The sequence below is a fragment of the Aspergillus glaucus genome (assembly GCF_001890805.1).
Source record: "Aspergillus glaucus CBS 516.65 unplaced genomic scaffold ASPGLscaffold_28, whole genome shotgun sequence".
Taxonomy (NCBI): Eukaryota; Fungi; Ascomycota; class Eurotiomycetes; order Eurotiales; family Aspergillaceae; genus Aspergillus; species Aspergillus glaucus.
In genome coordinates, this window is record NW_019170480.1 from 251,247 (window position 1) to 272,977 (window position 21,731).

General features: G+C 47.8%; 10 protein-coding genes across 10 annotated transcripts; 4 read left to right on the forward strand and 6 right to left on the reverse strand.

Annotated features, from left to right (window-relative positions):
* Window positions 1-105: 105 nt before the first annotated feature.
* ASPGLDRAFT_136194 (transcription factor domain-containing protein) lies at window positions 106-2,217 on the forward strand (the record flags this gene model as incomplete). Its single annotated transcript, XM_022541440.1, has 5 exons — window positions 106-556; window positions 625-941; window positions 995-1,396; window positions 1,476-1,702; window positions 1,755-2,217. 5 exons carry the CDS (start codon window positions 106-108, stop codon window positions 2,215-2,217), a joined length of 1,860 nt encoding a protein of 619 aa, XP_022396508.1.
* Window positions 2,218-2,358: 141 nt separating this feature from the next.
* On the reverse strand, window positions 2,359-4,463 carry ASPGLDRAFT_1504495 (uncharacterized protein; the record flags this gene model as incomplete). Its single annotated transcript, XM_022542149.1, has 8 exons — window positions 2,359-2,880; window positions 2,936-3,044; window positions 3,093-3,335; window positions 3,382-3,757; window positions 3,804-3,955; window positions 4,002-4,152; window positions 4,264-4,313; window positions 4,363-4,463. 8 exons carry the CDS (start codon window positions 4,461-4,463, stop codon window positions 2,608-2,610), a joined length of 1,455 nt encoding a protein of 484 aa, XP_022396509.1. The 3' UTR covers window positions 2,359-2,607.
* Window positions 4,464-4,843: 380 nt separating this feature from the next.
* Window positions 4,844-6,282, forward strand: ASPGLDRAFT_52353 (uncharacterized protein). The gene is made up of 6 exons (XM_022547737.1): window positions 4,844-4,923; window positions 4,971-5,072; window positions 5,122-5,290; window positions 5,342-5,465; window positions 5,522-5,949; window positions 6,002-6,282. The coding sequence occupies exons 1-6, from the start codon at window positions 4,866-4,868 to the stop codon at window positions 6,243-6,245; spliced, it is 1,125 nt and encodes a 374-aa protein (XP_022396510.1). The 5' UTR covers window positions 4,844-4,865; the 3' UTR covers window positions 6,246-6,282.
* Window positions 6,283-6,296: 14 nt separating this feature from the next.
* On the reverse strand, window positions 6,297-8,405 carry ASPGLDRAFT_61601 (uncharacterized protein). Its single transcript, XM_022548481.1, has 9 exons — window positions 8,067-8,405; window positions 7,969-8,016; window positions 7,782-7,911; window positions 7,689-7,732; window positions 7,533-7,632; window positions 7,129-7,485; window positions 6,999-7,077; window positions 6,747-6,930; window positions 6,297-6,691 (listed from the first exon to the last, which is right to left on the reverse strand). Exons 1-9 carry the CDS (start codon window positions 8,120-8,122, stop codon window positions 6,628-6,630), a joined length of 1,062 nt encoding a protein of 353 aa, XP_022396511.1. The 5' UTR covers window positions 8,123-8,405; the 3' UTR covers window positions 6,297-6,627.
* Window positions 8,406-8,664: 259 nt separating this feature from the next.
* ASPGLDRAFT_1504501 (hybrid sensor histidine kinase/response regulator) lies at window positions 8,665-12,795 on the forward strand (the record flags this gene model as incomplete). The annotated part of the gene is made up of 4 exons (XM_022542150.1): window positions 8,665-8,680; window positions 8,830-8,914; window positions 8,999-12,354; window positions 12,414-12,795. The coding sequence occupies 4 exons, from the start codon at window positions 8,665-8,667 to the stop codon at window positions 12,638-12,640; spliced, it is 3,684 nt and encodes a 1,227-aa protein (XP_022396512.1). The 3' UTR covers window positions 12,641-12,795.
* Window positions 12,693-13,805, reverse strand: ASPGLDRAFT_77445 (DUF3632 domain-containing protein; the record flags this gene model as incomplete). Its single annotated transcript, XM_022549896.1, has 2 exons — window positions 12,693-13,228; window positions 13,259-13,805. 2 exons carry the CDS (start codon window positions 13,803-13,805, stop codon window positions 12,951-12,953), a joined length of 825 nt encoding a protein of 274 aa, XP_022396513.1. The 3' UTR covers window positions 12,693-12,950.
* A 285-nt stretch (window positions 13,806-14,090) lies between these two features.
* On the forward strand, window positions 14,091-15,363 carry ASPGLDRAFT_52355 (amidohydrolase family protein). Its single transcript, XM_022547738.1, has one exon. It carries the CDS (start codon window positions 14,128-14,130, stop codon window positions 15,199-15,201), a length of 1,074 nt encoding a protein of 357 aa, XP_022396514.1. The 5' UTR covers window positions 14,091-14,127; the 3' UTR covers window positions 15,202-15,363.
* Window positions 15,364-15,552: 189 nt separating this feature from the next.
* On the reverse strand, window positions 15,553-16,497 carry ASPGLDRAFT_85639 (uncharacterized protein; the record flags this gene model as incomplete). Its single annotated transcript, XM_022550339.1, has 4 exons — window positions 15,553-15,678; window positions 15,759-16,181; window positions 16,326-16,367; window positions 16,444-16,497. 4 exons carry the CDS (start codon window positions 16,495-16,497, stop codon window positions 15,568-15,570), a joined length of 630 nt encoding a protein of 209 aa, XP_022396515.1. The 3' UTR covers window positions 15,553-15,567.
* A 148-nt stretch (window positions 16,498-16,645) lies between these two features.
* Window positions 16,646-18,841, reverse strand: ASPGLDRAFT_69927 (fungal specific transcription factor domain-containing protein; the record flags this gene model as incomplete). The annotated part of the gene is made up of 3 exons (XM_022549416.1): window positions 16,646-17,581; window positions 17,630-18,223; window positions 18,269-18,841. 3 exons carry the CDS (start codon window positions 18,839-18,841, stop codon window positions 16,646-16,648), a joined length of 2,103 nt encoding a protein of 700 aa, XP_022396516.1.
* Window positions 18,842-19,893: 1,052 nt separating this feature from the next.
* Window positions 19,894-21,574, reverse strand: ASPGLDRAFT_180379 (putative C2H2 finger domain protein (Kin17)). Its single transcript, XM_022542965.1, has 4 exons — window positions 21,473-21,574; window positions 21,322-21,395; window positions 21,067-21,247; window positions 19,894-20,994 (listed from the first exon to the last, which is right to left on the reverse strand). Exons 1-4 carry the CDS (start codon window positions 21,524-21,526, stop codon window positions 20,317-20,319), a joined length of 987 nt encoding a protein of 328 aa, XP_022396517.1. The 5' UTR covers window positions 21,527-21,574; the 3' UTR covers window positions 19,894-20,316.
* Between the last annotated feature and the right edge of the window lie 157 nt (window positions 21,575-21,731).

Below are 21,731 nucleotides of genomic sequence, written 5' to 3' on the forward strand. Positions count from 1 at the left end.
GTTCGATGCGACGGCGATGATCCCTGTGGAAACTGCCTGGACCAAAAATCCACTTGCACTCGGGCCCGGAATATGAAGCGACTCCCGAAGAGAAACCTTGCTCAGATGCAGAGAAGGGCGCGCCAACATCAAGCTGACGAAGCTCTTGTCGTCCAGCCCTTGGCCACATCCTGTGGGTCACTACAAAGCCTTGCTGAACAGTCAAGCGACTCTTCTATTTCCACCGTACTTCCTCATCAGATAGAAGACGGGTTTTTAGTGGATATCCTAGAAGATAGATCATCTATGCTCTTGGAACATCTCGATATGAACTATGGGCCCCCAAGCTGGATGTCATTTGTTCCTCTAACGGACGATCAGATGGCTACCCGGCATCAAGTGGGACATTCGCAGGGTCTTGCTTGGAACAGGCACCAAGCACTGCAGTCTGCATTATCTGTTGCAAGCCAGCTTTTAGGCGGTATGGATAAATGCACGGAAACGGCTGGGGAAACAGCAAATAATGAAGAACAGCACAATGTTCCCTCTCTTGAATTTTTATACTGGATGTTGAACGGTATAGTAGATCCTTATCGGCCTTCCCTCCTATGGCCAGAAACATACTCATTTGTACCTTTTAAACAGACCTTTGCAGTGACAAGTTTGGCTCCTTTGTTTTGGACTTTTTCAGGCACATTGGCAAACATACTCTCAAGTATATGGGGTTATCCATTATATTTAATACTACCATGTCTTGTGATTCTATTCTCTACACCATCTGCGTCAATTCCGTGGCTTATAAGTTCCTCAACACGATATCTGGGGCTGAAAGAGATGATAATTTTGCTCGGATGCTCCGGCATCGCGCAATTCTCTACCGAGAGACGGCAATAACAGCACTGAAGAAGATTTCACTTATGACCAGGCCTTCACTTTCCCTTTTGCAGGCCCTACTATGTGGGGTGAGCTGCCTGATCTTTGAGAATTTTTTTAATTGGAACTAACAAAAAGGCAGATTTTCTTACAGCAAGGAGCTGGCGACACGAATGTTTGCTGGGAGTTGACAAAGACTGCGTGCAGGGTATGTATGGACATCGGCCTTCATCCTGCAGGCTGCTCCGAGGAAGAGTATTATTGCTTCATGTGGTGCTACATATTGGACAGAAACTATGCCTGGAAACTTGGGAAACCCAGAATCCTGACCGTTGAGCCCAATACCATTATGGGCCCTCCGACCCCAAATACAGTGGCTTCGGAACTTATTCTAATTTATTTGGACCTGGCCAAAGTGCAAGATACAATGATACCGTTTCTTAAAGACTCCGCCAAGGCAGACAGAGATGCCTTTCAGTCGTTCCATGGCGTCGGAACGCACGTTTTGCGGAACATGGAGAGCATCCGCAGAAATATAGATCAGGTAGGCACATCAAAGCTGTCCTAGTACAGTACAGCATGTTGTAAAAGACGGGCTTTTGACGCAGTGTTTTTCCGTTTAGATCAAGATTCCATCCACGAACTGGACAGGGCTAGATTTCCACCACGAAATCGCAACTCTCGACTTCGCCTATCACTCGATTATGACCTGCATCTTGCATCTGCATCTAGCCACACCAGACCAGAAGGCCGCAGATAATTATCTTGGTTCAGCGCGACGGGAGCTGCTAGCCTTGATAGCCATATGTGCGTCAACCGACACGCAGAAAACCGTCGCCTATCTGCATTGGTTAGTCTCTTCCAAAACTAGACACTGAAATACTACTGACAATATATTCCAGGACCCTCCTCTATTACCCTCTAACTGCCTACTTTGCAATTTTCTGCAATGCCGTCGCAACGTGCCATACAGGGGACTTTCAAATCCTAAAAGCTCTCGCGAACTGTCTGGCCGAGAGCGGGACGATAAGCCAGCCCATTGCCACAATGCATATTCTCTTTCAGCAATTTGTTTCTCTGTCGTGGTGCTTTTTTAGTGAAGAAAACACAACCATCTCTTCTGCAGATGAGTGTGTCGTGCGGCCACGGTCTTCTTCTCACCACTGGGGGCCTATAGCTGGCACTGGCAACTCACCGTTATCATTACCTTCCTGGATGGAATCTGCTCCGAGCCAGGAAGTACTAACTACAGCCACAGTGAGACAGGCTTTTGAACCTACGACTACTTTCTCGGTACTTGAGAATGTCTTGTGCTGTGATGATCCAACTTTCTCTTTGCAGGTATCTGACAATGACCCGGTTTGATTAAATGTAATTGGTAGTAGTTCAATTGCAGGGTCTATTTTCATTCTACTAACCGGCCGGCGTGTGGTATGTGGCTTAATTTTGGCCAATAGTTTGCTGGGTGTCTCCCGGGTGGGTTGAACCACACACAATCCGCACTAAATCTCTTGACTTGAGGGGGAACATATGATAATAAACTAAACCACATGGTTAGTTTCAGGATGGATTGGATCCGTCAAATCCGCATTGGTCTAGTCGCCAATCCCCCGAGTCATCGAATACCTAGAATAATAGGATAATTGATGACCTTGAAGTCAGTGTATATAATGTGCAAAATTTTTCGCTTGCTTTATATAGAGAGAGAGAGAGCAGTAGTTAATAACAACAGCCCACCACCGACAAAATTCAAATTCAACTCCGATTTTTCGCACTTTCGCCAACTTGCACAACAGTTTCTCCCTCTCCATCAGAATTGCTCTCTCGAGATGATACTGCAGCATCCCTCTTCTTCTCACGTCTATGAATGAGGATAGAAGCCACGAAACCAGCCCATAAAAGAAAGTAAAAGACAAACGTCACCGGCCATCCTTTTCTCCATCTTGGGGCACCGTCCGGACCGGCTGTTGGGAAGAGAAGAAGGGGGACCCAGATGTTGAATGAATAGCCGAATGTCATCATGGAGCCCTGCAGGTTATCCAGCATTAGTATATGGTATGATATGATTTTTGGATCAGCGTACCAGGATGAGTGCCCGTTCTTCTGAGTCGTCTTTGACTATGGTATTCACGGTGGAGTATAAGATGGGACTCGCGCATCCCGAAACACCGAAGAGGTACCAGGCGAAGAATCTGCAATTGTTAGAGTATATAAGCATCGGGGAACAAGGGAATACTAACTTGAGAGCAGTGGGAATGTTCCAAATGATCATGCATAACGTTGAAAACAAGCAGCAGATCGAGATTATCGTATAGATAATCCACGCGGGGTAAATGGAAGCAAGGGTTGACCCCAGCCATGAAGCAACGATTTGGATAGCATAGATGACAGTCGGAAGATTGTTGGCTTGGGTGACCGAGTATCCCGCTGCCTTGAGCCAGAGACTCATATAGGTAGTTGGATAGGCGGAGATGATCATGCAGCTAATCAATTAGCATCTCCCATACATGCAAATATAGAATAACTCACGCATAGCAGAGAATAAAAACCCAAATATGCCACCGCTTCAACGACCGCTTGAAGACATCCAGTCCCAGCTTTCCGGGTCGTCGGATGTTGGCTCTCTTTGCCCTGTACTTGGCCAATGCGATGTCATCTTCTGTCAGATAAAACGGCCGTGGTGAGTCCGGGATACCGGGGAAGACGATGAAACCGATAAGTGCGACGGGAATGGTGAAGATGCCGTCGATAATAAATAGCCATCGCCATCCTGGCATGCCCGCTACTCCAGAGAGATTGGTGTATGCCGCTGATTGCAAATATCCGCTGACCATCGAGCCCAGCGGGTTACATACAAACCACATTCCGGCTCGCTTGTAGAGTTCTGGGCCAGAGTACCATGCTCCTTTATATCGTTAGTTTTTACACATGGTGTTATGAGAGGTACATACCCAAGATGAAATGAGTCCCCGCAAAAACAGGGGCTTCCAACATGCCAACCAAGAACCGAAGCGCATAGAGGTGACTAACGTTGGCCACGCGACTCTGTGCAAATGTGCAAATTCCCCAGAGTACTTCAAGGCCCGGAAGAAGCCAGCGAGCTCTGAATAGTTAGTTACTGTCCGTATAGATAGCAGAGGGATCGTTACAGTTTTGGACGCGACATTAAGAGCAGACCAGGGACCTGGAATACCACATATGCGGTATAATAGCAGACATTGAAATAGTTGAGCTGATTCCCATTGAGATCGAGATCCTCTTTGAGGCCACTGACGTAGGCATTGGTGATGTTTGTTTGGTCTGTTATCGTCAGTTTTATACGGGTTGATGGCTGTGAAGGACCTACCCAGGTACTTGACGAAAACTGTTTTTGTTAGCTGGATATATGCATATTATAAGGGAAGGACTTACAGCAGAGGCAGGCAAATATCAGAATAGAAACATCCAATTTAAATAGCAGCCTGCAGATGTCAGCCGTGAAGTATTACATGCATAATGCAGATTGCTCACTTTCTTTCTTCCGACGGATACGAAGATGGATACCAATTGAATATCTCTTTAACCAGTCGGACAAAGGTCAATTTCTCCGATTTCGAATTACCGTCCGACATAATGGCACATTTGCCTATAACCGATTATTGGCAATGGCTATCTTTATGTCCAACTTATATCTACGGAAATTGATCATTGGTGTAATTCCCCCACAACTTGTCGCCATCAATGGCAATTCGGAGATAAAATACAATAGATAACTTAAGACCACTTAGAGTTACAGAAGATCTTATCTTCGGGGATATTCCGTGAGGCTTATTGCACTGACACATGGCGTGCTGCCATCCCGGTATAACAACAGCATCGAGGCTTCATGGATAAATTGCGTGCTTTGCTTGCTAATCTCAACAACACAAGTGAGGGGTAAACGATATACAGATGAATATTTATATTCAGGTATGTGTAGGGCTGTGTTGCTTTATCCTGTTGAATAAGTGAACAAGTGCAAACACTCACTCATCATGCCTGGAAAAATCGAAATCGATCGATATGAACATGTCCCCGTGACAAAAGAAGAGCGTAAGTATTATCCATATACACTTACGGCCATTTTCTAAAATAAAAAGTCGACTGGGCTGAGTTGATCACGCTCGATCTCAGTCTGTACGAACAACCAGGAGGAAAGGAGGAGCTTGTGAAGCAGTTGGACCATGCCGTTCGACATGTCGGTAAGTATAAGCAAGCCCCTTGAATATAAAACCAGTACTCATATAGCAGGCTTCTTCTACGTCAAGAACTTCAACATCCCCCAAGAAGAGGTCGATCGCCAATTTGCCCTGGGACGTGCATTCTATGCTCTGCCACTCGAGGAGAAGCTCAAGTATCACAACAGCAATGATCTGGAGAGGGGCGAGTATAATGGGTACAGACCAGCTGGTCACCGCATGTAAGACCCCTTTACTGTAAGGTAATGGAAGAGTTGAGACTGATTGATCAGCCTTGGAAACGGCATCAAGGATAACGTGCAGGTATACAACATTCCCAAGTTCGACGGACACCACCATCGACAACAACCTGCGATTCTGGCAGATCACCTTGATGAGATCGAGGCTTTTAGTCGGGTATGCCATTCATCCATGAATGCATATATTTGATGAAACCATACTAAGCGATACAGAAATGCCACACAGAAGTGGTCGAGAAACTCCTCCGTCTCTTCGCCATCCTCCTCCAACTCTCAGATGAAGACCAACTCGTCCGCGACCATAAGTATGACGCCAAAGGCGAAGACCACCTTCGCTACATGCACTACGCCGCCCGCGGTCTAGAAGAGAATAAGAAAGTCGGCGATTTGTATAGTCCCGGCCATACAGACCTGGGAACAGTCACTCTTCTTTTCCGCCAGCCCGTCGCAGCTCTGCAAATTCTGAACTCTGAAGGCCAGTGGAAGTGGGTGCGTCCTCAGGATGGGACCATCACGATCAACACTTGCGATGCCTTGACCGCGTTGACGGGTGGTCTTATCAAGTCGAGTGTTCATCGTGTGCATGCCCCGCCGCCGGATCAGGCTCATGTTGATCGATTGGGTGTGCTCTATTTTGCACGGTAAGCTGGCTATTCACTACAGTCTTAAGGATTTATACTGATTTATTAATAGACCCAGCAACCATGTTATCCTCGATCCGATCCAGAACAGTCCACTGCTTAATGAACTGGGACTGACTCAGAACGTCTTTACGGAGCTTGGACAGCATCTGACAACAGAGCAATGGGTCAAGGTCCGACAGACGCAGCAACAGCGGCGCAGACAGGAGGCTAAGATTTCTGACGATGGGAAGTATACTTATGCCCCGAAGGACCTTGAGGTTATCCCTGGTTTGCATGCAAAGGTGTACAACTAGGTGGGTTTATATGCACAGTTGCTAGGTATATCGGAAGCTTTCAGTATATTTCTCATTTGTTTTTCCTATTTATTCATATTCATCACAAGAGATGTAGATGCATACTCGTAGTCCCCGGCCTATCGTATTCCCGGGTCTTATCGTTTCATGTTATCATTATTGGTTATTGTGCCCTAAAGCTATGACAGACCAGGTTTCGTGCACCGAAATTTGATTATTTATATAACGGAGATGACACTTAACCCATAGTGTGTTATCTCTCGATTGACCAGGCTTTGTATGGATTAATTTCTGAATTGAGGTTTCCAGTGCTGCATCATGGACTGGGACTATCTACGCCTCCATCATGTTATCTTGTGTGGAATCGTCAAAATTGCCTTTCTCACTCTAAAGCACTCGGCTTACTTGGTGCAAGACCTCCATGGAAGTCTAAAACTTCACAGTACCTTCAAGCACACATCATGTCAGCCCATGCTGCTATGTAGGTAGGGAAACACTCACGTTCTTTTCTTCCACTCTTCCGGCGAAAATTCCACTTCATCATATGACATGTCAATTTCTTGACTAGCTTCAGGTTCATCTTCTGAATCATGAAAGTTCACAAGATATGGGTGGGATAGGGCGTCTGTAGCAGTGATCCTCTTGTACGGGTCAAGTTGAAGCATTTTCTCGATGAGGTCGACCGCTTTCGTTTGTCAGCTTGACCTCTCGTTCAGATCAGGGAAAAAAAAAAAAAAAAAAAGGACTACAAACCTTCCTCTTCAACACCCGTGAAGAACAATGAAAACGGATGTGTCTCACGCGGTGGTAACGACTCCAGGAATTCCAGTGTCTGTATAGATATCAGCGCCTGAAAGTTCCGCTATTTAATATAGACCCTAACATTTCTGCTGTATACCCTCTCGACAACCTCCGGAGGCGGGTTTCCCAGAACTTGCGTGATAATCGTGAATTGGTCAATATGGTTTTGACCTGGAAAGAGAGGCGACCCCCGGAGCATTTCTGCAACAATGCATCCTACGCTCCACATGTCAACTGCATAGCTATATTGCTGCCATGTTAACATGACTTCTGGGGCCCGGTAATATCTTGTCACGACATAGCCGGTCATCTGGTGGTCTTGCTCCCGCGCGAGTCCAAAGTCACAGATTTTAAGATCACAGTTGTTGTTAACGAGGAGATTTTGGGGCTTCAGGTCACGATGGATAACACCGGCTGAGTGGATGTATTTCAATCCTCGCTAAGGCAGTCAGCTAGAATGTTCTTTCTTTATCACGCAAGACATACCAGGATCTGATAAGTAAAGAACTGGACGAATTGGCCCTCCAATGTTGTCGTTTGGATAACTTGATGCAGATCTGTCATCATAAAGTCTGTGACCAGATATCTACATAGATTAGCATTTTGCACGATGGTTGTCAAAGACCCAGGATACCGCCATACAAGTCTTCCGACGGAGAGATGAAGATATCATTCATATTGATAAGCTGGTCGATGTCAGCCTCAATTCATGTTGGCTCTGTTGGGTGCCTGTACATTATCATGTCGCAGTTTATTCAACAAGTGCACCTCTCTAAATGTACGCTTCATAACAGCGACATTATCAAACGGATTCGCAATCTTCTTGAGCACTACTGGGAGGTTGGATAGCGAATCGTGTGCGCAACTAGTGCCCTTGTTAATTATCCCATGGTGGAAGCTCATACGATTGATGACGACGTACCAGATTACACCCGAAGCGCCGAAGCCTCGTGGTTGGAGGTCGCTATATCTAAATAGAAGGTGAGCTTACTGTAGAAAGAAGGCCAAGACAGTCTTTACCTCTCGGTGATCTCATAAGTAGTCCCAAGGATTTCTGCGCGCACGAATTCACCCATGTTCTCGATAAGCCGAAAGGAAGGAAGAGTGACCTATGAGAAAAACGAAGTGGCCAAAGGAAATTCAGGGGGATACGATACGATCATGTACGTACTCCGTACTCCGGAGTATGCATATCTATCGATGGAGTTTTCTCGCCCCTCATTTCCTTGATGAAGCGGGGTCTCTCGGATCGTAGCTCAGAGGGGAAATCGGGAGTCGATTATTCCGGACTAACGAGGTCTATATGGAGAGGACTAGCTGGACAAAAGAGGTATATTGCCTAACGAACGTATGTGCGTGTACGCAGCTGATTAAGTGCTTGTCTATCTAAATGTACGTTCACGCTGGCCTATATCATCGGACCGGCGGAACTAATCGACATTATTCCTTATCACTTCATACCGGCCCAGCCCACCGGACTTCCACGGGTTATGTGGAGCGTAATTGGATCATCTTAATCACCAAACTCGGACGATTGTAACTCCTGGGATAGCTGATTGGCCTTGTGGGGCCTGAGACTTGAAATTTTTACATTTCCGGTAGTTTCTTCCATGCAATCATGGTCCAGATCCACGGTTAGTAAGTACTCCACGACGTTTTTACTCAAGAGTACGTATTATATTGAGAATGCTGGCCCGCGATCAATGGACTACAAGAACAATATCCTATCTACTGGTTTTTTTTTTTTTTTTTTTTTTTTTTTCATGCTATTTTGAGTGAGCAGGTGCATTTATGCGTCGCTCAACACCTCAACCCACTCCCAGTGGGCCGACTAGCTTTGCAACATCGAGAGAACGAGAGACCCTGAAGTTAGTAAGGAAGTTTCCTGGTGTAATTCTAGCTGCGGTGACAGACAAGAACGAGTGATCTAATCATGCATCCGCTTTTCTTAGGTATCTGCCGCCATATTGTTTGCAAGCGCCGTTCAGCCAGCATTTCTCGAATGAAACCCGGTACGATGAACATGTCGCATGGCCTTCTCCCGACTCGGCCCTTACAGCCTTCGCTCAGCTGGGCGCATTGAAATTTGACGCCCAATGGGCCATAATTTCGCTTTTCGGCCAGAGCCACCAATATGTCATTGCTGAAGCCACGCCAACATTCGGGCTATGGAACGAAGGCGACGCACACGACAGGCTATGGCACGGCGCCTGCACCGTTCCTTATGAGCGCAGTTTCTGCCAGTATGCCTTGGAAATACCTGTTGTTGATCGGCGACTGGAAGACAGTGTGTTTGTGTCAACGGACCTTACGCAGGACGATCGCTTCAAAAATCTTCAAGGTGTACTTGGTGTCCCCCATGCACGCTCTCTAGTCTGCATTCCGATTGTATCCCCGAAAGGTCTCACCATCGGGTCTTATACGATAATAGACGATAAGCCTCGCCCTCCAGTAAGCGAATCATTGGTGAATTTTCTGAAGAACATGAGCCAGACTGTCATGGATCATTTGATAAGTTCGCGGACCAACTTCCAACATCTGCGGGCGGAGCGAATGATCGTAGGAATCGGGAGCTTTCTCGAAGGAAAGGGCAGCCTTCGCAACGCATGGGTCGAGGCTACTACGGAACAGGAGAAGACCGAAGACGACAACGAAGAAGCATTTGAAGGACAGATCAATCAAACGCAGCAGGCCAAGCAAATAACGAATGACACGGCGCAAGCTATGCGAGAAGGTACATCGCCCTCCAGCAACCGATTAGCACCATCGCACGATCGCAGTCCACGCCTAAGTGTCGGCCAATCTCGCCCGCGACAGGGACGATTAACCAGCGCAAAAGATGGCCGAGCTGGTCCCACCAAAAGTCAACCTGGAAATAAAGCGAAAAGTGAGGATTTGTCAGGCCACATATCTGAGGCATTTTCCCGCGCGGCCAACATCGCCCGGGAGTCCCTGGAAGTCGAAGGTCTCGTCTACTTTGATGCTAATTTCAGATCCCGCAACGGTCTGGTCGACTATCAAAATTATGATTCAGATGACTCTAGTAACCCTCAGAGCTATGACGAGAAAAAGGTATCAAAGATGTCTAGATGCAAAGAACCTCACCTCCACAAATCCGAAATGCAGTCAGATCCGTGTCATATGCTCGGATTTTCCACCACAAACTCATCCAGCATCAATCACGAATTTGAAGACGGCAGGATAAACAAAATGCCCGAGTCACTCTTGAGGCGTCTTTTGCGCCATTATCCCCGAGGCAAGATCTTCAACTTTTCAGCAGAGGGATTGGTATCGGAGGATGATTCTACTGACAGCAAATTCAAGATTTTCTTTCAGAAAACCTCTGGTGCCCAATACAGGAGCCAGAAGCCTACGCGCAAGTACAAGAAAACGCGCCCACTGGTCTTACGAGAAGACGCTGCCGCTCTACTCCTGTTGGCCCCTCATTCGCGCAGCATTATCTTTGCACCATTGTGGGATCCGCACAAAAAGAGGTGGTATTCGGGCTGTATAGCGTGGACCAGAACCCCGCATCGTGTCTTTACATCTGATGACGAACAGAGCTTTTTGTTTGCACTTGGGAACAGTCTGATGGCTGATGTCCACCGGTTGAATGCTGAGTTTGCCGGGCGCGCAGCGTCAGATTTGCTGTCAAGCCTAAGTCATGAGTTGAGATCACCGCTGCACGGGATATTCGGCACTGCAGAAATTTTACGAGACAGAGTTGCTGCTCCCTCCCAGCTGGCAATGATTCATACAATCGAGTCTTGCACCAACACACTATTAGATACTATTGACCATCTGCTCGAGTACGCCAGTATCAACAAGCACTCAAAGTCAACCAAACGTCTATTGAAGCAAGAAGCGTTGAGTGGCTCGAGATCTACGGTGATGCTTGACGAGGTTCTTGAGGAGGTCATAGAAAGCGTCTTTGCAGGTTTCACTTTTCTCGAATTTGGATCTGTTCTTCAAAGAGCAGCCACGCCTGGAGGCATTGCACCGCGGAGACACGAACAACCAGTATCTGTCGCGAACAAGAAAGTGATTCTGGATATTCAGCACGGAGTAAATTGGCACTTCTTGACTCAACCTGGCCGGTGGCGACTTATCTTGATGGATCTTTTCGGAAATGCTTTGAAGTTCACTCGGAGTGGATTCATTCTCATAACTGTCGTTGCGTCTCCTGTTACTGCCCAACAGGATTCATCAGAATCGGCAACTGAGAGCAAGGTCACAGTCACCGTGAAAGACACAGGGTCCGGTATCGATCCTGAATACTTGCAGTATGACCTTTTCGAAGCCTTCTCACAAGAAAATGTCCTCTCCAGCGGAAACGGTCTAGGCCTTCATGTGACCCAACGAACTGTATCAGCTCTTGGTGGTGACATTCAGGTGTTCTCCCAGATGGGGCTCGGCACGGAGATTGTCACAAATGTGACTCTACAGCACTCTCCAGACTTTGCGCCCCCTGATGCGCTGGATGCAAATTCAGTCATCAAGTCTGCAAGGGAGCTCTCATCGGGTAAATCGATTGGTATTATAGGATCCAGTCCTTCGGGTACGGATGGTGCTCTGTTTCTAACCTTAGAGAGGCTCTGCCGCGATTGGTTTGGTATGACCGTTCGCGAAATTGACCTATCCAGGGGCAATGTTGACCAATGCGACTTTTATATCGCCATCCAAGATGATCTGGATTTAGAAGTCCTCCAAAACACTAACCCAACTAAATGCTTGGCCTCCCCTATCATTATTCTTTGTTCGTCTCCACAAACCGTGAACACGTTGTGGTGGAACGCCCAAGAAAAGGAACTTGCAAGCGTGGTCGAGTTTATCAGTCAGCCATGTGGGCCTCGAAAGATGGCCAAGACACTGCATTCATGCATCAAACGCCAGCACACTCGAGGTGGCTCTGCTAAGATCAGAAATGCAGCCCAGCCGGCCTACAGTAGCAATGCACGGCCAATGTTCAAACAAGCAGAACAAGGCGTGGCATATGAGAGTGACAACTCGTTCCCTATCCGGTCTGAAGCAAATACACAAAAAGCTTTAGCTCCTTCCATTCCTCGGATCCAGGAAAAGCCATCTGACCAGCATATCGATGACCAACACAAGAACTTGGATAGGACCGTCCAAGTCCCCGACAATCCAGCATCAACTGTTCTCATCGTGGACGATAACGACATCAACGTTCGGATCCTGGTCGCATGTGTCAAAAAGCTAGGTTATAACCATATCATTGCGCAGAATGGATTGGAGGCTTTCGAAGCTTTTAAAGAAAATCCGTCTCAATTCAGCCTAGTCCTGATGGGTCAGTATATGCGTGATTTTGCTCTATTCCGAAGCAAGTGCTTACTAAAGATCCTGCAGATATCTCCATGCCTGTTATGGACGGTCTCGATTCAACGCGTCATATTCGCATTCATGAGAGACGGCTTGGGAAAGCGAAGCCTGTGATGATAGTTGCCCTTACTGGCCTTGGTCAAGCAGAAACCGAGCGTGACGCCATTGGATCAGGAATGGATATGTTCCTGACGAAGCCTGTGCCTTTGAAGGTTCTGAAGCCGATTATTAACAAGAGAATGTTAACTATGTGATGAGTCGAATTAAACGACATGCAGATGTGGTTTCGTCTTACAAAAGCTTTCGCTGGTTGCCCAAGGCAATTTTCTCGCAGTGACCCTTTTAGGTCACTCATTGATATGTCCATGTAGCGTGGCCAATGCATACAAACACTTTGTTCATATCTTTCAAGATTGTATCCTGCAACACCTTCCTTATGTCATTATATGATGGTGCTCAACCTGCTACTAAGACATTAGTTACACGGAACATTAGACAAGGGTTGTCACAGCACTGACTCTGAAGGTTATCCTGCTCTAATAATTCAGTGAACTTTGCATACAGTCAGCTCTCAACCCCCTCCATGGCATCCAGCGCCTTTTTCGCCGCTGCGCGAGCTTCCTCAGACAAACCCTGCCCACCTCCGGTTGATATAGCACCCCATCTCTCCATCCAGAATCTCCACCACTCCTCTAAATATCCCTCATCTTCGTTGACATCGTGCCAAAGCGCTCTCACTTTCGACTCCCTCGTGCTTATCGATCTAAGAGGCTCCGAATACCCATCCTTGCAGCGCCGATATAATTCACCCGCCGCGTAACTGAACAACTGCGCAGCACATTCTACATGCAGGTTCAAAATATCGCGCTCGCGCTCGCTCTTAGGCTCGTGTTCGAACTCCAACGCATCCACAAAAGTGGTACTGGCTCGATCAAGCCCCACCCCATATGAGGATAGCGGCTCGTCGCCCGTCGCGGCGAGACGGGCTGTGTAGGCATTTGCGCCGATCCAGGCTTCTCTGCGAGCGGCTTTCTCTTCATTGCTTCTACATGCTTTAAGGAAGTAATTGGAGGCGTGGTGATTGAAATTGTCTGCCCAGTCTGTAAGTTCGCGCCAGATAAACCCGTCGTGGAAGTCAAAAACATCCTCGTCGTCGCCCCTCGGCTCGTCGATTTTAGGGAATGTTCGGATTGTCTGTAAGATGGCGATTACTTTGGGCTGTGAGGATAGTAAATATACCGCGGTGTCGTTAACGAGGGTCCAGAGGCCGGCAAGCCACTGCTGCAGCTCAACGGGCGTCGGGGATGCTTCTGGATGTGCGGTTAGCTGCTTCGCAGCTTCCTCGGTGGTGAGAATTTCCTCTACCAAGCAAGCTTTGGGAATATTGATCTGGGTATCTGTGGATGTTGTACTGTGCATAGATTGAGGGGGCTTTGGCGAAATACTGGGATGCCATGCTGGGTCGAACGGGTCAGACAATGCAGAGAGTACAAGGTTGAGGCTCAAGGCTGACGGAGTGATGTCATCTTACATGAACTATACGAACCCTTGTCAGATATACAGTGGCATAGTAGTACTGGCATCCATGTTCGGGTCCATTCCGGTGAGCTTTACAAGTATACGGTGTAAACCTACGCCTCAGTAGGCACGGGTTGTTCCGGTCTCACTTCTTATAAAAGCAGTAAATTGTTGCTAGAATTTGCACAATGACACCTCCTACATCGTTGCGCTATATCTTACCATGAAATACCCTTTGTATTCATCACTTCTCCTAGCCCTTCCAGTAGCCCTAGTGGCTTCGGAAGCTTTCGGGGACAGGGAATCTCTCCTCAAAGACAACAAGGCCTGGTATCTGACGGATACCCATATTCACGCTCTTCCGCCAGGTTACAAAAATGCTGTTGCGGATGCTGGTGGCGATCCATCTGGCTTTCACACCCCGGATTGGTCTGAGGAAGGCACGTTGGAAAGCCTGAATTTGACCGGATCTGCTCGGGCGGTGCTCTCGGTCTCAACACCAGGAATACCCATCGCTGGCACCGGCCAGCAGGCCCGTGATCTCTGCAGAGAAACAAACGATTATCTCGCCGAACTGGTGAACAAACATCCACTGCATCTGGACTTCTTTGCTGTCCTTCCGGATTGGCGAGATGTAAACGGCACCCTCGAAGAGATCGACTATATCTACTCGACCCAGAAACAAGCTGTCGGTGTGACACTCTACACCTCGTATGGCGATCTCCTTCCCGGGGACGCCATGTTCAAACCAATCTGGGATAAACTAGAAAGCTACGGCGCCTTGGCCTTCATGCACCCAGGAACCATGAACGTAAAGCCCTTTTTCATCGGCGGATTCCTCCCCCAGCCCATTATCGATTACCCTCAACAAACCACCCGCGCCGCCATGGACCTCGTTATCAGCGGAGTTAGATCAAACACGCCAAACGTCGACTTAATCCTCTCACACGCCGGCGGCACCCTCCCATTCCTCGCTCAGCGCGCGTACGGCGGTCTCATCGACGGAGACGTTTCCAAGAACAGTTCCGTCGATGCGGCGGAAGCCTTGGTCCAGTTCAAGCGCTTTTACTACGACACCGCGCTGAGTAACTCGCCTGCCCAGCTGAGTGCGCTTCTGTACAGTGTCGATCCGTCGCATATCCTTTTGGGAACGGACTATCCATACGTGCCTGCGGAAACCATCAAGGCTAACTTTGAGGAGTATATTGAGTTTTTGAAGACTCATCCGGCGATTTCGACTGATGTTTTGACGCAGAATGCGATGGAACTGGTTTTGAAACATGCTCTGTGGAAGTGATCAGGGTATTGTGTTGTGCTGGAGTGTCGTTTACACGTTGTATTTGCTTTGGGTGCATTAACCTCGTTTCTATTATTTTTTCTTTCTACCTGTAAGATGTCTCCATCCGTGTGCAGCTTTAATTCTCATAGTCTATCTTTTATATAATAGGAAGCTTTTCATCTGTACGTGGTCATGGTACGATATCATTTACTATCAACACGTAACCTCTCGTACTTGACAATCTACGAAAGACCCCTTTAAAAGCAAAAATAGTAATAGTCGTTGATATAAACACTCTGTCTAGAACCGAACGACTCCGAAACTACTAGTAGCCATATATTGATGCTAAATAGCACCGTGGACTTTGCCTGCAGAGCTCCGAGCTTAAACAATATGTCTATGGACGAGACGAGCCATCTCATATGTCTTTTCTTTAACCACCACAACGCGACGGGTCAGATACCGATTTCTATTGATGACTTCAAAGCCCCAGGCCTATTCGATGTGTTCATGAGTTAGTAAAGTAGCGATAAGCTTTGCAGTAATCAAGAAAAAAACATGTAGGGAGTTTTCACCTGCTCAGCAGTCCATCCTAATTCCTCATTCCGCACAAAATCATGCATATACAACTTCTCTTCCCTACCGCCACTAGTATCCTTTGGCCCCGTTCCAGCCCCACCCCTCAAGAACCCAACCACACGCTCTCTATCAGCATCAGATCCCTCCTTTACCTCCGATTGCAAGTGTAAATCCGGCCGCAACATCCCATCCACATCTTGGACGCCATCAATCAGTCTGCTGCGGTCGATACATTCACCAAAGATAAAATCGCTGTGAAGCTTCTCGGTCCAGTCCAGGGTTCGGTTTTCCGTTGAGCCGGGGATGCCTCCTGTTATCGTTTGGGCTATGACTAGGTGCGTGGTAAACAGCTCGGAAGGGTCCGGGAAATTTGGTTTCGGTCGAGGTGAATTGTAGTGTTGGGTTTGCGGTTGCGATGGCTTTTGGGGGGAGCCAGTTTATGACTTGCTAGAATGAGGGAAGAGTCGGTTAGTTTGTTTCTTTAGCCTCGGTTGATAACATTAAACAGAGGAATTTGATTTCGAACCCATAGGCTATGGCGATGGAAAATTATATAACCTTACCAACTTCAGTATCGCACTCGGATCATCTGAAAGGTCTTTGTCCTAGTGTTTTCATCTCAACTCAGTTACCTTGACATGCAAGCAAACACACGATGTAACGTGGTGTGTGTGCACTTACCATCAACCAGAGGCCATGAAGATTCTGGATGCTCATATCAGACGATATTGCCATGATGAATATCAATGCTGTTGAGGGTATAGTGTGTCACAAGATTAGGCTGCCAGGGGCTTAAATATGGTATCAGCAGTCAATTAGTTGCTATTATTGAGTATATACAGTCACTCCTCACAAAACTGTGGTCACGGGTTGTTTCCGGTAACTATGAATTTGACCCAATAGAATCCCAGAATAAAGACTGTAGCCAGTCTATCTCCATTCCCGACTCTCCCGTAGCCTGTACATTTTGAGACATTCCCACTGATGTGTCGGATGTGATAGCACTTTGTGCGCCGGGAGATCTTGCGTTCTCCACATCGGGGGCTGCGAAAGTCGTCGTTTGAGTCCATGCCGGGTTAATTCCGTATTCATTGGAAGGAAATGTTGGATTAAGGTTGCTCGCGGTAGTCTCTTCGAAGTCGAAATCGCCCATTACGATGTTTGTAGGTTCGGGGTTCCAGATATCTTCAAATGCAGCGAGATCGTGTAAGCCGGTGTTTGTTGAGTAATAGTCGACAGAGCTATTAGGAATTCCGATCTGTTGGGCTTGGGTATTATCGTTGGCTTGTGGAATCTGTCGGTTATCAAGCGCGTTCTCAGAGAGAAAAGATGTATTCTGTTGGAGATTCATGTCAGGAGCAAAATACGGCTGCTTCGACGGACGGTTTGCCAATGCGGACTTCCGGGCCTCGCCAACCTCACGAGAGGCTGGTCGACTCGAACCATCTCTCATCACACACGTAGCCATCTGATTCAACCTGTAAATCGACCGCGCCATCCTCCCAGAAATCCACGTCTGACGACAATACGTTCTCAACACCCTAGCCGCTTGCAGTGTCGCACTGCCATAGGCAGCTTTGAACGAAGGTTCCTTGATAATCAATCCCAGGGAGATCATAGTAGCCGAAACAAAGTAGTGAAGGAACGTAAATGTAGAGCGGATACGTTCTTTTGGGAACTTGGTTAGTCCCTGGATCATGTTTTGGGCTATGTGCATGCAGGTAACTTCGTTTTCGGGGCTGTCTGGGATAGGACTTGGTGGAGAGATGGCTCGTTGGAGCATGGGTTTGCGGATGAGGAGTTGGATGGAGTACCAGCGCTGTTTTGTCAGTAAGGTCATATCTGGGGCTGAGGGACTGGCACGTACAATATGCATCAACATCCGCTGCTTGGTACGCCACCACGGGGCTTTGCTCAATTTCCAGTTCAACGGCTGATTATAATATTGAAAGAATTCGGGATTTATCTCCTTCTGAGCTCTGAAAATATGCTGCTCTAGAGACTCGCGTAGAAGAGGACTCGGAGCCGTCTCGGTCCTGCCAACGCTGTACATTCCTTCCCAGACTCTGCCAACTAGACGCGAGTAGCTGATCATAGCATTAAGATATGATACCGCTGTCAAAGGAGCTCGAGCTACTTCTGCCTGGAGATCAGGCTCAATTTCACGACTTGTCCTTGGATCATCTCGACATCCCGTAAGCCAATCATCACTAAGCTCTCGAGGCAGGGGCGTGTCGATGTTCACGTCTTGAATCAAAAACGGGTGGCCTGTATCAATAGCCAATCGTCGATCCATGAGGTAAGTGCACCACCAAACGCGTCTGACCATTTCACTATTGAAAGCAGATATACCCTCGACAACTTTGCGTCGATGTATACCAAGATTATGTGAATGCGTGATGGCGAGGGCTAGTACTTTTTCTGCGCTTTCATTCGCGTCCAAACGGAAGAGATATATGGCCTGAGTCTATTAGCAAGGCTCAAGAACATAATGCGTGGTACATACTATCAAAACCAACGTCTGCAAAATCAATTTCGGACTTGAACACTCTCGGCAACTGCTCAACAGGTCTCCGATTAAATGCATTACGGCGTCATAAAGACTCCAACCGGCGGAGTGTCTGCCGTCCTCGCCGTGTATTCGTGCTGACTGAGTACATCTTCCAATCGCGAGACAAATCCAGACTTGAGCGATAGTGAAGCGAGAATCATCGCGGCCAAGCTCACACTCTGGAGAAAGAAGGTGTTTGTCCCACATTTCGGTATAATTCAGTCGTAGAGTTGGTACATGAAGCATCGGGTAAAGAATATGGACTTCCTCACAAAAGGTGTCCAAGAACTGATCCCAGCATCGTCTATCCGGCTCAATGTCAACGCCGCTCAAGACCTGTCTGATATAAACCTTCTCATGGCGCTCATCATCATCATCCCGATGTGGAACTGGCGACGGGGGCAAAGACGTCTTTGCAGTCTGAGAAGTTGCAGCAGGATTCCTGTTTTCATCTGCACCTCCAATATGTGCCAAATGGTCTTCAACCTGATCCAGCGTGTGCGTGATAGACGTCTCACCGGAGAACATCGGCACTGAGCTCTTCGGTGGACTCTTAATGCTTGAGGAACCAAGCGAGCGTGCATGATTTATACGGTGGTCTTGCGGGCTCACTACTTCAGAAGTAGGGCCATTGAGTCCACCAAATCCGCGAGATATAGATGACACGAGTAAGCTAAGTTGGTTCTCGATCCGGTCCAGCCGGACAGCCAGTTCTTTTGTCGTGGGACTGTATGCATTTAGTATCTCCGACTTTGGGGCTGGAGGATTGAGGATGACAGCCTGGTCCTTCTCCTGATCGCCTGGAGAGTGAGATCTCTCCAACGCCTCATCCGGAACTGTCAGTCCACGTCGACGCATATCAGTAGCCTCCCGATGGCACTCTCTGCCTTTAACCGCACATGCCCGGCATGGGAGTCTTCCATCACACTGGACTGGATTAATATCTGACATCATGCATCCAGGTACGCCAATCACCATACCTTGATCTTCCTCTTCTGACACTCATCACTAGATCTGACTCAGCATCTACATTCATCCGTACCAAAAACGATGGAACACACCATGCCTTGGAGACATATCTCCCACGCTTTTGCCGTTTCTGCGGAGGTTCATCAGGCACATCTCCGCTGCCATAGCCTAAAGGTTCCTCGATTTTTGAATCCGGCATCATCCAAATCAATATACAAAAGGAATGAAGACGTGCCATAGAGCCAACAGATCAACTGAAGTCCAATCTGCTTATCTAATGCACTAGCCTTTTTGGGAATAGCCACAGGTGTGCAGTACTTGTATGATTAGACTGTCCTTGTTTACTTTTCTCTATTCCTTTTGTGAGATTGTTTTATAGCTCGCTATTGCCTTGTTTCTCTGCTTGCACGGAGGACTGATGGGATACTATAATCTGTGAGCAGCGCAGCAGAACGATATGGAAGCTTGCAATGGTCCGAACCGTGAAGTATTTGCAAAGGACAAGGAATCTTCACACTTGAAACAATCCAGCATAATATCAATTGCTCGCTGATTCTACAATAATATCAGTGTCTAGTCCAATCTACTACTTTTCGAACCGGTGCCTGAATCTCCAAACCAAACCCTAAGTGGGCCACATGCAAGATGCCGTTAAGCTTATTCTATTTACCAGTAAGATAGCATGACCGCAGACTATGTGATGAATTAAGCAGCCTGGGGAGTATGGTGCTTCGTAACTATATACAGGGTATATTCTGACCATTCGATTATCCGATTATAGATTAATGCAAGGTCCTGTCCAGTTCCAGTGCTCTTTTTGAGCGTCAGTGTCCAGAGCTTATCCAATTTTTGCAGCTTTGCATGTCCAATCGCAAGGGAAACCACACCGGTAGACAATGTTGATATGACTGGACCCGGGTCGATGATGAGGACGTTTAGAAACCTTTCTTGGGAGTGTGAAGACAACATGTCCAAAAGATGGGAGTCGCGGCGCGGCAATGGACGGGGGGGTATAAATGCCTCTGAACCACAGCTCATGAAACCTTAGGCCGCTTAGCATTAGGAAACCCAGATGGCCCACGAGACCGCTTCCGCTCCGTAGCCTCCATCTCAGCCTTCATAATCCTCTCCTGCTCCGTCATCTTCTTCGGAGCCTCCATAACCGGTCCCTTCTTCCCGGCAAGCGGGTTCTTCTTCGCAGCCGCCGCGAACACGTTCTTCGGTTTATTCCCACCGCCAAGAGACATGGAGATTTTCGGTGCTGGTGCTGGCGCGGCCTCGGCGGGTGGAGCAGGCGTCTCTGCAGTCGGAGCAGCGGCAGCTTCTGGTGTTGTCGATTTATCTTTCTGCTCAGGAGACGGCTGTTTCTCAGACTCAGGCTTCGCGCCGAACCCAATATTCAACTTGACCTTCTCGCCGTCCTTCCGCTGCAGCAACTTTGCCTCGGGGTCCGATTCATCCTCCTTATCCGCATTCTTTTGCGCCCGCTCAATCTGCTCCTGGATCTGCTTCTGCTCCCGTTCCTCATCACCCTTGTCCTGTCGTTCTTTTCTCATGATGGTTTCGCGTCGCTTCATTGTCTCGGGGCTGTTATCGATCCACGACACGAACAGGCCCTTTTCCGTTTCCTCGACGCGGCAAACCCCTTCCCGGCCCAGGTGTGCGGCGAATTGCGTTAAACTCTTCCATTTCGTCGCGTTCATGTGAATGTGCTGTTCACCCCGTTAGCCTCAACCCACCAACATCACATTATATCCCTCCAGGGAAGAAGGAAAGAAACTCACATGTTTATCCTGAATAACCTGCTGATAGAATTGATTGACCTGCACTTTCTTCTCGCCATGCGTCGTGCGCAGCATATTCACAAAGTTCTGCGCAAACTCCTTGCTATAGTCTTCGATGTATTTCTTCGGATCCTCCCCGATCAGCAGTACTTGTCGGACGTGGCTTTCACTTTGGACGTGGCTGCACCACGTTAGCACATTATCCTCACCATTTCCATCTCCGGATCTTTAAAGAGGAAGGGGGGAGGGACTCACCATTTAAACCCATTCTCATCGCGCATCTGCTTCTCGCATGCTTGGCAGTACCAGCGCAATCGGCCTAGACCTTTCTGTTGTTTGTTAGCTTCGTGCTCGTTCTCGTGGTCATGTCGCAACATGCTCGGCAACGGGTAATAGGGAAACGCACCGCTTTCATGCCATTGCTGATGGCCTTGTTGCTTCCTGCTTCTGCGCGCGGCATTTTCGCTATCGATTAATGGGAATCTGAAAGGATAAGGATGCGATGTTGTATGGAGAGTGAGATGAGGAAGATGGTGTGGCGTCAGGCGAAGAGACAGTGGCTGATGGATTATGTAAGGTCACGTGTGATAAGGGGTTTTGATATAGACTACTGATCCTATCTGGATTGAATGCTTTTTAAAGAGACGATAAAAACTCCGTACACT

What these genes read in the sequence shown, in the direction of transcription:
- ASPGLDRAFT_52353 (XM_022547737.1), top strand. Translation starts at nt 4,866, where the DNA reads ATGCCTGGAAAAATCGAAATCGATCGATATGAACATGTCCCCGTGACA. An exon ending in AGACCAGCTGGTCACCGCAT is followed by an intron (nt 5,291 to 5,341) that starts GTAAGACCCCTT and finishes CTGATTGATCAG; the next exon opens with CCTTGGAAACGGCATCAAGG. An exon ending in AGATCGAGGCTTTTAGTCGG is followed by an intron (nt 5,466 to 5,521) that starts GTATGCCATTCA and finishes TAAGCGATACAG; the next exon opens with AAATGCCACACAGAAGTGGT.
- ASPGLDRAFT_61601 (XM_022548481.1), bottom strand. Translation starts at nt 8,122, where the DNA reads ATGGGTGAATTCGTGCGCGCAGAAATCCTTGGGACTACTTATGAGATC. An exon ending in ATAAACTGCGACATGATAAT is followed by an intron (nt 7,733 to 7,781) that starts GTACAGGCACCC and finishes GACATCGACCAG; the next exon opens with CTTATCAATATGAATGATAT. An exon ending in TCTTTACTTATCAGATCCTG is followed by an intron (nt 7,486 to 7,532) that starts GTATGTCTTGCG and finishes TGACTGCCTTAG; the next exon opens with CGAGGATTGAAATACATCCA.
- ASPGLDRAFT_52355 (XM_022547738.1), top strand. Translation starts at nt 14,128, where the DNA reads ATGAAATACCCTTTGTATTCATCACTTCTCCTAGCCCTTCCAGTAGCC.
- ASPGLDRAFT_180379 (XM_022542965.1), bottom strand. Translation starts at nt 21,526, where the DNA reads ATGCCGCGCGCAGAAGCAGGAAGCAACAAGGCCATCAGCAATGGCATG. An exon ending in GATGAGAATGGGTTTAAATG is followed by an intron (nt 21,248 to 21,321) that starts GTGAGTCCCTCC and finishes AACGTGGTGCAG; the next exon opens with CCACGTCCAAAGTGAAAGCC. An exon ending in AGGTTATTCAGGATAAACAT is followed by an intron (nt 20,995 to 21,066) that starts GTGAGTTTCTTT and finishes CGGGGTGAACAG; the next exon opens with CACATTCACATGAACGCGAC.